Consider the following 14,647-nt stretch of genomic DNA (forward strand, 5'->3'; position numbering starts at 1 on the left):
TTGCGAATGGTATCTCCAAGGAGCTTTCGGAATAACCCTGTTGGGAAAGGAAATATCACTACAGTGACCAGGGATGTCATCTCCAAACTACGAATAAAAGATTCTTGCTAAAAACAAAACGAAAAAAAGGTTCTTTCATTGCATTTTGAGCACGAGCATAGCACGAGCAAAGACAGTTTTCATTATGAATGTAACCGGTGACTGCGCCAGACGAAGGAAATCCAGTTGACAGTGGTAGAAAATAACAGTAGAGGCCACTTCCACCAGCACCCCGGCTCGCTCACCGTATTTTCATTACCAGTTTTCATCACGAAGCAAGTAACAATATAAATGTAGGCAAATAAAACTGTACACAGGCGTAAATATTTTTTTTATTAAATTAGATGCCTTTAGGATGTCTTCTGGTTCTACAGACATGTTGTAAAATTGATAGAAGGTGTGTGCCTTTAGGATGTCCTATGGTTCTACAGACATGTTGTAGAACTGATAGAAGGTAGATGCCTTCAGGATGTCTTAAGGTTCTATAGACATGTGGTAGAACTGATGAAAGGTAGAGATGCCTTCAGGATGTCTTATGGTTCTACAGACTGGTTGTAGAACTGATAGAACTTCGTTACACACTCTTTACGGGCATTCTCCGTAGCACACGTGGAATTTTTGTCACTGTGACTTCCAGGCTCCATAAATTTCGAAATAAGCGAGTCTACGAAGTGCGAGACCTTCACAAAGAGTAGAGGTCTCTCCGGGTAAAGGCAGTTATCTGGTCCGTCAGAAATCACACCAATAAGAGTCCACCGGCCGTTATCTTCGTATATCAAGGGTCCTCCACTGTCTCCCTGAAAATAAAACAGAATAAAATGTTAGACTCAATTTTATTTTTTATACTATACAGAAAGATTAGAAATATGTGTTTATCAAACGTAACACGTTTCTCAGCGTGATTTACTAGCAGTACTAGTGCTAATGTTACAGCGTTTTGCAGGTTTTCAGGCTGTAGCGCATAAGCGTAAAGGACTCCAACGTTCTGCTGTAACAGACAAAAACACTTAGAACGAACAAAAGAACAGACATCAAGGTGTTGCTTGTAAATTGAAAACATCTATTTGAGAAGTTTTCTTGTTGACCACAAGGGTTAAAACAGATTATATCTCTCAATGCTTCTATTATAAGACTAGTACATATCACCCGTTATTCGCGTATACTTTCAATATATTGACCAGCCTTGATATTTGTAGACCGAGCACTGCAACGCGACCTTTACGACATTGATGCATACTAAGCTGCACAACTGTTGGCTCTCGAAATATTTCCTTTGATAGCAATAAAATATAAACAAGGGGAAGTAAGAATTTGTTTTGTTCAGGTAAGCATGTTGTTAGTATTTGCTATTGGGAGCTGTTCTACAGACGTTTAGAAAAGAAGCTCGTAATTTTACTCGTTGTGAACAGTGTAGAATCTAACTGAACGTACAAGTACGTTACAATCTAGATCGCAGTCAAGGTGCACTTCTGGACATAACAAGAAATTATGATACTTCATTTTATGACAAGTGCGAGCGACAAAAAACAACTAATCCTTCATGCTAACTCTTTCCTTAGCTCGTGCTTTTAGTGAATAACTAAAAGTTCCTCTTAGTGACACAATGAGAGTGCGGGCTGATTATTCTGGTCACACACCAATAGTGAGTTAAAATGTTGAGCATTTCACATAAACATGCGTCACAAAGGAAGCGCAGCCGAACTCACAACGAATTCTACAGAGGCAGAAGTATGTTTAGTGCAGTGTAATCTTAGGAACTATTTCTTTTAATCTTTCATTCTCAGAGCTGGTTGACGTTATCAAGCAAAATGCGTGAAAAACACTCGTGGGCGACGTTTGTTGAATAGAGTTAATTTAGTAGACAGGAGCAGAGCATGATCACTTGAACATTGGACCGGTTACCATCGAAACCTTAGCAGACATTTGGGTTGTGGTTTTTGTCCAATCGCTGCTGTGACACAACTGGATAAAGAATTTAATTGTCGGGAGCATGTGCCTTGTGGATCTCTAATCTCAGAGCAGCATCGGAGAGATTGTATGATAAGTTCAGGAGCCGTGTTTCTCTTTCTGCTGCTCAGAAAACGAAAGAAAGCGGGCCAGGTTACTAGACATCGCGGGATATAGCCCATATAAGTAAACAGCTAACTGGGAACCAGCGCAGTCCGGCGGAGTGACTGAATGGATCGTAACATTTTGTTTTCTGCTCCTCTGGTGGGTGCTGCTTTTTTTTTTCTTTTCATTGCACCGCACACTCCGCTGGACTGCGCTCTCCCGTACTGAGCCATTTCTCACATCGAAAAAAATGTTTGCTTAGGATGTATGAAAGAAGGGACAGATGATAGCCAAGTGTTAAAATGCACAAAATGCAACAGCTTGTGCCATATCGGGAAGTGCTCGGGAGTCACATCAAAATACGAAAAAGCGGTAAATCCGCTGACTTGGCTCTGTGCAACGCGTAAACTGAACACCCAACGTCAAAAACAGCAGGGATGTGACAAGATTTCCCAGGGCACTGCCGAAACTTCAGATTACGGACAAGCGGCTATATTGGCGCCAAAAGTGCGGACAAACAAAAAGATGACCGAGGTTTTGACTACGATTAAAAACATCGAAAAGAAGCTGAATCTGCAGTCTGTGCAACACGACACTAAGATCTAAAAACTGGATGATCAAGAGAAAACCACTGAATCTATTAAAAATCAGCGAAATTGCTATCTAAAAAGTACGACGATCTCCTAAAAAACATCGGCTCACTGACAACTGTCACGAAGAACCTCAGGAAAAGAACAAAGGAGATCGAGCTGCTTACTTTTGACAGTGATGCGCGAATAAAAGACTTAGAGTGGGCAGTTGAATATATAGACCGATTTGAACGAACGAGAAACAGTGCCATCCACGGGATTGTCCCAAACGTACACAAACACCTACCAACAATTCTGAAATATCTAGCAACGAGGCTAGACCTACCTTTCCCAGAACCAGATAGGTCAAGGCCATGCAGAGACTAAGAGCGAGAGATGATAAGAATGCTTCGATCATTGTTCGATTCAACGAAATATCGGAATGAGACCGGTAAGTCAGCAAGGGCAAAGCGCTAAAGTAGAATCATATCTTCATCAACGAGGAGTTGACAAATCTGCAGAAATGGTTGTTCTGGAACGGAAAGGAGTGTGCAAGGAAGAGGGGTTACAGGTTTTTTTGCATGAGAAATGAAAAAATACTGGTCAGGCAAAGCGAAGGATCGGCGGTGATCCTTCGCTTTGCCTGCACGTGGTAAGTGTGCCACGTGTAGCATACTTAACGACTGGAATAGATGAGTAAAAATATAGTAGAAAATAGGAATGGAGGACGAGCAGCTACATGGCCTTTAAATTAACAGCAGAATCATTAAAAAAAAACAAAAAAAAAAAAACATTGGGATGAACCTAACGTATACCTTGCTAGTTCGCTCGAAGATATCAATGAAATAATAATAACTGAAGTAAACATTGGAGCAAAAGAACCGTTACCGTTTCATGCAGATAGCTTTTATTCAACTTCAATACGTCGAGATGGCAGAAAGGAGGGAGAATGTTAGCTTACATAAAAATGATTGTTTTTCGGACCGTGCGGAGGTGTTTATAAATCATGCAAAAGTTCTGGCCTTCACTGTTCATAGGCCTGAAGTGTCATTTACGACGAAACTTATTCTACGATGAGTTCATAAAACTCTTGAAGACTTTTAATAACAATGACCATGTCGTACTAGCAGGCGATTTCAACATCGATGTTATGTGCCGCAGCAAACCCGGAGTAATAGAAAATCTTGATGTATTGTAAAACTTCGAATTGAAAAATATGATTGACGGTTTCACACGTGAAGAATACCTAGGTGATAAAGTGACGAAAAGCTGTATCGAGCATATAATACTGCGTACTTGTACCGACAAATTTATCGTGGCGATAATAAAACACAAAGTAGCATAGCACTACTTTGTCGCTCTAAACTCATGCGTGAGGCCGAAACTAAAAGCTCCCCGGGAAAACAATTCAAGAAATTTCTAGATGAAAAGAAATAGACAGCAATAATAAAATACATAACTGAAGCGCTTTGCTGCACCTAGACCACCTAAACCTTTTCAAAAGAGTGATAGCCATATTCAAAGGAATATATGACAGCTCTTATAAAACAATTAGACTGGAACAGCGGAAGCCAGGAGCTGTCTTGGTTAACGACATAATACTAGAACTAAGTTATGAAAAAAATAGATCTTGGAATAGATGTAAGCAAAACTCCAAAGATGGAACACTAAAGGAAGAGTTCAGGCAGGTACGGAATAGAGTGACGAAGAAGATTAAACTAGCAAAAAAGAAATTCAATGTGACACAACTCCATATTGTAAGAAAAACATAAAAAAACGCGTAATATTGTGAATCAAATAATGGGAAAACCACCTGAAGACAGGATTGAGGAATGTATAAAAAAAAATTTGGAGTCAGCGATCACTATACTCTCAGTAACAATATCAAAACAACTTCGCTAAAGTTGTACAAGATTTGCGCGAGCCGGCAAACAATGCACAGACACTGGAAAGCCACTGTCGAATGTACATTACTCGGCATACCTATACCAGAAACGACAAATACAGATCTAGAATATATAATTAACAGTATGTCAATCATAAAACCGGCGGGATAGGATCAACTAAGAACACGAGACATAAAAGAAAACTATACCAACTTAAATCATGTTTTGCTGGCGGTAATAAATGGAACATAGAAGACAGGTATTATATCCGATAACCTTGAAGCTGCGATAGTCCGACTTGCTTATAAACAAAAGAGGGGAAAATGAATTAGACAACAGGCCCACCGCACTAATGTCCGTTATCTCGCAGATAAAGGAAAGAGTTGCTTTAAAAATTATGGCCTATATTTGAATGCAATATTCACTAATGAGCAACACCCCACCCCATAAGGCTTTCGGCAACATTTTTGTACTGCGTTTCTAAGTGAAGCCATGACATATGACATGAACTAAAATATATATACTAATAATTTAGTATTTCCAATACTTCTTGACCTGACAAAAACATCTGACACAATTGATCATTCCATATTACTACATAGCATAGAAAACCTTGGCTTTCAAGGGAACTTCCTACATTTGTTTAAAAGTAACTTCTCCAACCGGACACAACGAGTTAGGAATGAAAAATGTTTTAAGGATTGATTGCACACAACTTGCGGTTTGGCTCAGGGATCTGTTTAAGACCCTATGCTTTTTAACATCTCCATGAACGGTCGTGCCTAACTCCCTCTAAAATCTAATCCCTATCAGTACGCTGACGACACAGCACTAGTCCTGGCAAATAAACGTGATAATGCTGTCAAAAGCTTGCGATGTGACTTCAGTAATACAATGGACTAGCTTTCTGAAAACTCTATACTTGACAACAATGAAAAAAAAAACACAACTAATATGCTTTCGAACGCACCAAAGGCGTATTAACCTTAAAAAAACTCCTCTTTTTACATACAACTCAATGCACTCAGTGCAGCTGTACGCCACTTTCATATACCAGAAGCACAAAATATCTAGACACGTATTTTGACGAGCATCTGTCGTTGAATTTCTATGAAGACCACCTAATAAATCACTTACGAACAATATCATCTTACTTATACAGATTACTGAACCCCACAGACATCTGGCTAAGACGATTAATTTAGAAAATGTTAGCAGAGTCAAAACTAAGTTATGGAATTATTACCTATGCATCCTGACTTCGAAAAACAAAGAATAAATAAGTTAATTAAAAGGAAGGTGCGGAACATCGCCTATGAAGCCAAACTTGAAAATATAGTGTTTGAAGATCACCTGTCAGAACTTGACCTATTGACAGTAAATAAACTGCGCAAATTTGTCATTCTGACGAATTATTACTTCACATCCGAATTCAAAATGAACACCATCAAAGAAAGGCAACTGAGAAACACGGAAAAGCTTCAGATACCAAAAATATAGACTAACTATGGAACTAGGCTCCGCAAATTTTATGTGCATGCATATGTCAACCAGCTTCCTTAAAAACTTCACACCCTCCACTCCTCTAAATCCGTAAAAAAAGGCAAGGAGGAAATCGTCTATACAGAAAACTGAAGGTTAATTAGTCGTTCTTACGAGTTCTTTTTTTTTTTTATTCTCTCCTGCGTACCTTGGCCGAGTGCAACACAACAATGAAGCGAAATCTTCATGCGTTCTCCAATTCCCTATGTACAGTATTACAATTACTTGTAGATTTACACCAGATACCTTGACAAAACGTGCTGGTTTATTAGTTGCCATTGTGTATTTTTCCTTGGGACCCTTATCCTCGCTTTTGTCGTTTGCTGGAATCATGACTTGATTCCAACAAACGACAGCTTGGAAGTTCCAAATCTTACGCTTGGAGATGTGCTTTCCGCAATAAATGAGCTCACTTCAAAAATGTCCTGCGATGAGGACGGAATTCCTGCTTTCATCGTAGAGGAATGCAGGGATATTTTTGCCCCTGTCTTGCTACATGTTTTCAACATGTCCTTGGAGGCCAATGTATTTCCTCAAGGATGGAAGGGTGCAGTGGTTGTTTCTATACATAAATCTGGTCGCACTTACTGCGTTAATAACTATAGGCCAATTTCTCTTCTTTGCTTTTTTTCTAAGGTATTTGAAAGGGCAATGTATAAGAATATTTATTTTCATTTTAAGTTGTCTCTTTGTCTCAACCAACATGGTTTTTGTCAACGGCGTTCAGTGGAAACAAACCTTGTATCATTTTGGGAACATACTATACCTAAGGTCACGTCCTGTGGGCAAGTTTATGTTATTTATTTCGATTGATTTAAAGCTTCTGATCTCGTAGATAATAAGTTGTTACTCGCCAAGTGTTCAGCGTTGTGCATGACTTGCTCGTTTTGCAGTTGGTTATTTAGTTATCTTGGCGGAAGACCTAGCAGAGTGCTGTATGAATGGTGTTTTTCTGCCTCGTATGTTTTATATACTGGAGTGGATCAAGGGTCAAACCTGGGGCCGTTGTTATTCAATATTTTTGTGCATGACTTCGTAGACATTGTGCAGCATTCAAAGGTGCCGGAGTTTGCAGACGATGTTAAGATTTACCGCGAAATTCATTAAACTACTGACTGTCTAAAGATGCAAGACGATGTTGAGCAGTTCTAAACTGGTGCTTAAAAAATAATTTAGTACTTAACCCGGGTGAGACCAAGGTTGTTTCCTTTGCCCGTAAGACAAGCTGCATTGAGTATCCGTATACCATGTTAGGTTCAGCTATCGCGAGGTCTGATACTATTCGTGGCCTGGGAGTGCCGTTTGATTGCCGCCTTTCGTTTACTGAGCATGTTTCGAAAGTTGTGAATGATTCTTATCAGATGCTAGGCGTTATTTCCCGAATGGTGCAGAATTTTCGTACTTACGCTAGCATGATTCATCTATTTCGCGCCCTTGTTTTGTCTAAACTTCAGTTCTGCTCAGTCATCTGGAACACCATTGGATCTACTCATTGATGTATTTCAGAAAAAGTCCAGCGGTCGTCTCGTGCGTATTGTTTATGATCGATGGATTCGGAGGGGCATTTATTTTGAATATGAATACTTACTTAATGTGCTTGACCTGGTACCCTTGCATAAAAGAAGATTAGCGCGAGACATGAATGTTTTGTATAAGATAGTGAACGCTACAATTGATGCACCTTTGCTTCTAAGTGCGATTTCTTTCAGTGTTCCCCAAAAGTGGACCAGATTTTCACTTCTTTTCTACCCGCAGAAAGTTTGTGTTTAGTCCCCGATGACACGCCTTCAGCTCCACTATAATCGAGATAGGAGGGATTTAGAATTGTTTCCACCCTTTTTAAATTTTAGAAGAGCATTGTTGGCCGCTTGACAAACATCTGTGCTCTGCTGTTCTCCATTGTTCTCCGTAGTGTTATTTATTTCCTTTTACCTTTTTTAAATCACGTCTTGCTTGTTTGTTGGTCTGTATCTGTTCTTTTATTGTTTTAATATGTGCGCACTAATAAGGCCTCGAGCTGTTTGTGGGCACATTAAGCAGAATAAATAAATAAATAAATAAATAAATAAATAAATGACTGTTTTTTGTTGTTTCTGAGTATTTGGCACATTGGTCACACTGCAATTTCTCTAGCAGTGTGTCCGTGATATCTAATTTGTAGCAAGTATCTTTTGTCTTTGTTTTGTTTCTTTTGTGCCTCAACACTGAATAGATGTATGAAGAAAATGTTTGTAGTATTGCGTAAAAGGTAGTTTGAATGGACTACCCGTTCTCGCGCACTTGCACGCATGTGCTTTTGTGAGACGTTTTTTTTTTAACCTTGATGCGGATTTGTGAATAAGCTATTATTATTACCTAAATGTGGCCTGCCGATTCGCATTCGAAGCTGATCGACAGCGTCCGTAACGACAGCGTCCGCGTTGCATCATATAGTGAACCGCTACCCACCCAGGCCTCATCTAATGCTCCCACGGCCTCTGGGCCCCGTCTGCACCCTCCCACAGTCATCGTTTTCGATTTCGCTCTGGTGTACCCGCGTCCAGCCTTGCTCTACACGTATTTTCATGTCATTCGACCCGCAGCAGTTCTCAAAGTTCATGCTTCATCGTGTGTCCCGAACAATACTCCGCCATGTTTTCCGTTTATCTGCGCCGGAACGTCCATCTACAGAGCGTTTGTTTGTTCTTCGGTCCGAATATCACGACTGGACGATATTCCTCACTGTCGGTAATTAATAATGTCTATAGTAAAAAGTATGTATCCCTTCACTAATAATCTGATTGCTCTCCCTCGCCGGCGGATTGAATTTACGTGCCGGAATATAGGTGATCGTGGCGGGTTCCTCGCGCATATGGAGGGGATATGTCTCTTCAATTTCCAGATCTAGTTAAGAAAGGTGGCGCCAATTATGGCCCCGAACGTGTCCTTTCTTTGAGTAGAAAGTATTAATGTGCAATCAAGGTGCTATATCATGTTGAGAACGTAGTTTAGTAACAAAAGCAAATTGGAGACACCTCAGATTAATACACATATCATTCAAATCTTCTAGACAAATCGAGATGCTTGAGACAAACTTAGTTTTTCACCAGATGAACAGAGCGACATTTATTTCCAAAGCCCTGCAATGCATAGGATACACTATTTAATATACACTCGTCTCAATTTCACAAGGAAACGTTAAAGCCTTTCGTGAGAGAAGGAGAATAAATGCTCAATCATTTCCTCCCTAAAGTTAGAGAAAAAAGGAATTGGTGTATAAGTCTCGTGACACATATTTCAGTGCTAAATTTAGCGGGGAAACAATGTTTTTACTGTTAAATTTAGCGGGAAAGCTAAATTACCGTAAAGACCGCCTGACAAAAGACGGGATGTTTTTTTCTCCTGTAAATTTTGCAATACTTTTAAATCGGTTTTAAATCACGGCACATCAATTTTATTGCCATATTTAACGAAAAAACTAAATAAGTGCTCAGGTAACGTGATTCCGACTTTCCTGCTCAATTTAGAGTAGGAACCAATCCTTTAACGTGAGAGGACAGGCAACGTTGATTTCCTTGCTGAACAGCGGTGAAATGATGACACGAATGGACGGACGATCGGCGTGACAAACATTTAGGACTTCAGGGTTACACTAAAATGAACTGCATGCTTTGTGAACTTAGATGCAAGAAGAAATAAGATTTATTATATGATATTTGAGTGTTATAGGGAGCACAGTTCAAGGGTTTTCTTTACTCACATAACATGCTCCTCCACTCGTGCAAATGATGTAGCCAGGAACTTCGCTTTTCATTTGGGCAGAGCATTGCTCCTGATCCATGAGATGTAATTTTCGTTCCATCAGTGTGTTTGCGTATCGAAATACGACCAATTTTGTTTCTTCATATTTATCTGAATTGTGGTACTCTGGGAGTAAAACAAATATTAAATTGAAATATTAATAAAGGCCATACGAATGTTTGTACATTCCAGGGCCTTATTGGTCATGCCAGCATCTGCGAAACATCAATCGCCGTCTGATCAACGTACAAGCTATATGTCACATAACGCATTAGAAACTTTTTTTAATTACCAGTTTAGTACATAAATTACGAAATCATTCAGAGTTGCGGAGTTGTATTTTATAATGATTCGCGTCTGTAGTAAAAATTAAAATTAAGCCATTTACCATATATTCCTCTTCAGCCAGCAGCATAGGATGCGCTGCTTGCAGTTGCAGGGGGATCGACACAGTTTTCCGGAAGGCAGATTGGCTGAATATAGTCAGTATATTTGACTTTCGTTTTTAATTTTACAACAGCAATGTCTTTCTGTGAAGGTAATGTAGACAAAACCATGATGCACAACATTTAATGATGTTAGGACCGTTGATATTTACGTACCATGAAAAGGCCACAGTTGTTTTGAATAGGGGTGCAGATACTGTCAACTTCAGCGCAGATCACCTGGCTTTCAGGATTGTCATTGTATTCTTGATCTTGTGGAGCGTTGCATTGAGAAACATTGGTTTCGAGTGTGGTTCCAAGACGAACTGAAAACTCATGACCGTCTTTATTTCTTTATTATAAAGAAAAAGCAGACAGTTACTGTTACCCAGTTCAGTAAGTTTTATATTCAGAATTAATATACAAAGTTCATTAATACACTTGAGATACAACTTGCGTCCTACCTCTTTGACAGGCACAATATCGTTTATTGGCCCCAAGTTAGAAATTTAAATTGGATTTTAAAGGCTACTTTTATCACCCCGTGTAATCTGAATGCCTTACACACTATAATTGTTTAAACTTTAAAAGAAATTTGATTATCGGGGTTCTTGTCTAATTATGGGCCGCCATCAAATGCGAATTTCACGCTGAAAAAACAGAAACGCGTCCGTTGCTTCGTGCCTCAAACCGCACTGCAAAAGAAGTGGCTGAATAACCCTTCCAACTAACGAAAAACGGACTGGGAATACGCAGACAGCAATTAAGTATTATATAAAAAAAATTAAAATGCATGCATACATTAAATTGGAAAACAAAAATCACTTACAGAAAACAATGTGTTGCCGTTACCACATATTTTTCGCCAATTAAGACCCCACCGCATAGTAAGGTATCGTTTGAATTATAGATTGCGACCATCCAGGGCCAGTGTTCCGGGAGGGCCTCGGTACCATTGATGATTCTTCCAGAAATATGTTTTTCTTTTTGGCGTTTTCCGCACTTATACTGCGTATCCTTTTCGTCTGTGCGTGCTGGACTTGCAGATTCTGCAACCATCCAGTTAGCGAGTGCACATTCAAACACAAAATTTGCGTTGAAAATCGTCATTGCAAAAAGGTGAATGTATGAACGACTTTAACATTCGATTTTGGAATGCACAATTTTGTTTTCTACACATAAGCAACATCGTTGCATAGTGTATCCTACCTGAGATGTAGCTGGGATTGTTTTGGGTTTACGGTCGCAAAGTGTCAGGATAAAGTAGCAGGGAGTCATTTTTTGTAATGGACTCAAACTCATCGCGAAACAAAATCTGCTGTTCTTTGCGGACCGGGAGAATTCTAATCCTACAGTCTAACAAAAAGCTAGTTGTAGCTGTATCTATGACCATTACTGCTTTTCCACTAGGTGTTTCACCTCAAATATTCCATGTTCAGTAAATGCGGTTGCCATACAAGTTAAGCAAATCGGAAAAGTGATCATTAGAGAGTTTTAGTCGATCGTTCTGATGACTCCGACAGCAATGCCCGATACACCGTCGCCGTTTCTCCTCAAGCACCTTATCGTTATCAGGGGTATTGGAGGTATGGGATCCATCATCGAAAGCTCTCTAATATGACTTTATGTGCCTATGCAGTCAATTCTATAGACCTTTCTAGCGACCTTTTCGAATAAAGTGGTTTACACCGCGTGCTTCTGGGTTTGAGAGAGTACGTCTATGTCGGCCGACTGAGCTACGCTGTCGGCCGACATAGCTTCAAAAAGCAGTAGCAGCCTGTGTAAGCGCAATTCCGGACAGGGGTTGAGGCTAAATTTATTCGTTTTATTTATTCTTTTGTGTCTTGTGGGGAATACAATTTCGCCACGCTTTAAAAAAAATCAATGTACAAGTTCTTGAAAAAAGAAAACAAATGAAAGCAATTTTTGGTGGCCCCGTACACGACAGAACAAAATCAAATACAGGCGGAATATTTGTTGCATTTCATGCAGATTTTTAATACGCCCTACACCCAGCCGTGTCAACCTACAAAGATATTAACTGCCGAAAATATTGGTACACTCAAGAGAGCCGAAAGGCATGGGCATTGCTCGGTCACAACATGACATCCAACAAGTCTCATGAAAATACAATATATTGACAGTACCGTACGGTGCTGCGTAATCCGAAAAAAAAAAAAGATTTATTCAAGAAATATCTCAGATAACACAGCATATCCAATATAGAGTGCCGACGAACAGTCCCTTCACGACATTAGGGCAGAATCCGGTTTATTTTAGGGAATGTTATGAAAAGTGCGTTTTTGTACGACATTAAAAAAATGAATCGGGTCTATTTTTTCCGTCATTTACCCTGGGCCCAACAGCTATTTTTCCCGAATAAAGGGATCATAGGTGGGAAGACTTTTCAACGATTATCTCTACTGAATCAATCATTGAAGAACATCGAATGACCCGCGTCGCGAACTGTTTGATGCTCGCTTTCTTCGTCGGCATGCTGCGAAGGCCCAGCCGTCGACGAGACCTGTTATTCGCTGGTTCTCACAGAGGAAGGTAATACAAAAAGGGTAAGCATCATGAACAGACAAATAAATAAAAACTTTCAAGAACGTCCGGCAAACTCCCAAAGAACAATGCAGGTGGGGAGTCGCGCTGACCGGGTTTCGACGGCTTAGCAGGTTCTCAAAATTTTCTGGCTGACAGGGGTCGTCCGGGTCGCGAAATGGGGCGGCCGCAAAGCTCTTTGGAAGTGCGTGGTTCCGCGAGCTACTTGAGCGCCGATCGAAGCCGCACACGGGAACTCTTCACTTCTAAAACGCCACGAAAATGATGGACTATACTCGGGGACGTCTCTCTGTGGCAATGAGAGAAAGCTATCAAGGGGGTGGGGGCAGAACTGACGTCTGTCTAACCGGGCCAAGTAGGACCAGATTTGCATGGTTTTGGCTTCAGTTTAGGTTTGGCGTGACTGACACTGAAGTGACTTCAAGACCTGAACATGAATAAGCGAAACAACCAACAATCTTTTGTATTAAAGAAATGTCCATTACTAGTTATCATGTGTACCAAGAATATCAAGCCTACATTTTTACTCATACACTAATAGTCTGCTCTTTCGTGAAAAACACTATTCCAGGCTAAACGTAAAAATTATGACTTTTTACAGAAAGAATAAACAGAAAGGACGGACAAGGACGGACATCATGAACAGACAAATAAATAAAGAAAGAATAAACAGAAAGGACGGACAAGGACGGACATCTTTCGTCCTTGTCCGTCCTTGTCCGTCCTTTCTGTTTATTCTTTCTGTAAAAAGTCATCAAAACCAACGCGCTCACGTTTAACTGTAAAAATTATGTTTTTAAATTGGTATACAAAATGCCGGTGCTCTTCAGTGAAGATATGTGCTGATGAGGCTTATTTTAAAACACAGGGATATCTACAGCGCGTTCAATGTCCTACCAAAAATATAAATATATGTTTACTTCAAGTCTAAGTAATTCTAGAGGGTGGCCGAAGACAACTAGATACCCCTAGGCACGTCAATTTGTGTCGGAGCCTCTGAGGGGAATTGTTTTATTGGTAAAAAGACAGGGAAGTTCATGATCCTTTTTAATCACTGACTGTCCTTTTCGAAATGCAGTTGTCTTGCAAGATGTTTCTCACATTCGCTTATAAACTTATATTGCTTTATTTTTATAGGAGCATTTCTCGACATATATTGTTGTAGAGATCAATATAACTCAGCTAAGTTGCAAGACAACTTTTTGAAGGGGACAATGAGCAGAAACAAAAATATATATTTGATCAAGCTTTAATTGCGACTTAATTTTTGAACAAGTTAAAGTCAATAGACGCTCCGCGACAAGCAACGAAGGCACCAACGTGAGAAATACTAAGCTTAGTTGTAACTTAGTGGCTGCACATTAGACTATGTTATCAAGGAATAAAAGACATATGCGCGATCCCTACGCACATGCTGAGAGAGACTATAGCGCAAAGGTAATGCTAGAGTCAGAAATACATGTCTTGTCGCCAATGGTTTCTGCTTGAATGGTAAACATATATCACATCGTTAATTAATGGCGATTTGCTCACTTACCGTATAGCAAGGCCATGGTATATACGAAGACGAGAAAGAGTGAATTCATTGCTCTCAATATCGGCAAGGACCTCCTAGGTTGTTTTTTGATTCCAAACTGGGAAAAACACAAGTGCTGCGTGTCCGTGTTAAATGCGCTTGTATGCGACTTAAATGCCCTTATGCTGATGCAAGAACTTCCGCCTTCATCCTCAAATACAAAGCGCTTTTGTGATGTCATTTGAACTATGAAGTTGTTTCGATGCAGCGAAA

The 14,647-nt window shown here is 39.9% G+C and overlaps 1 protein-coding gene across 1 annotated transcript; it reads right to left on the reverse strand.

Moving 5' to 3' along the window:
• Nucleotides 1-572: 572 nt before the first annotated feature.
• LOC115329809 (enteropeptidase-like) lies at nucleotides 573-14,444 on the reverse strand. Its single transcript, XM_040223525.1, has 6 exons — nucleotides 14,396-14,444; nucleotides 11,123-11,342; nucleotides 10,471-10,645; nucleotides 10,275-10,398; nucleotides 9,828-9,994; nucleotides 573-836 (listed from the first exon to the last, which is right to left on the reverse strand). Exons 1-6 carry the CDS (start codon nucleotides 14,442-14,444, stop codon nucleotides 573-575), a joined length of 999 nt encoding a protein of 332 aa, XP_040079459.1.
• Nucleotides 14,445-14,647: the final 203 nt, after the last annotated feature.

The sequence above is a fragment of the Ixodes scapularis genome, unplaced genomic scaffold, assembly GCF_016920785.2.
Source record: "Ixodes scapularis isolate PalLabHiFi unplaced genomic scaffold, ASM1692078v2 PGA_scaffold1__304_contigs__length_218370807, whole genome shotgun sequence".
Lineage (NCBI taxonomy): Eukaryota > Metazoa > Arthropoda > Arachnida > Ixodida > Ixodidae > Ixodes > Ixodes scapularis.

Bases quoted from the DNA above. Each gene is read 5' to 3' on its own strand.
- LOC115329809 (XM_040223525.1), bottom strand. From the start codon at position 14,444: ATGAATTCACTCTTTCTCGTCTTCGTATATACCATGGCCTTGCTATAC. The intron at 9,995-10,274 runs GCTGAAGAGGAA...TTTTACTCCCAG, and splicing joins CAGCGCATCCTATGCTGCTG to AGTACCACAATTCAGATAAA. The intron at 837-9,827 runs GTGAGTAAAGAA...TTTTATTTTCAG, and splicing joins CGAGTGGAGGAGCATGTTAT to GGAGACAGTGGAGGACCCTT.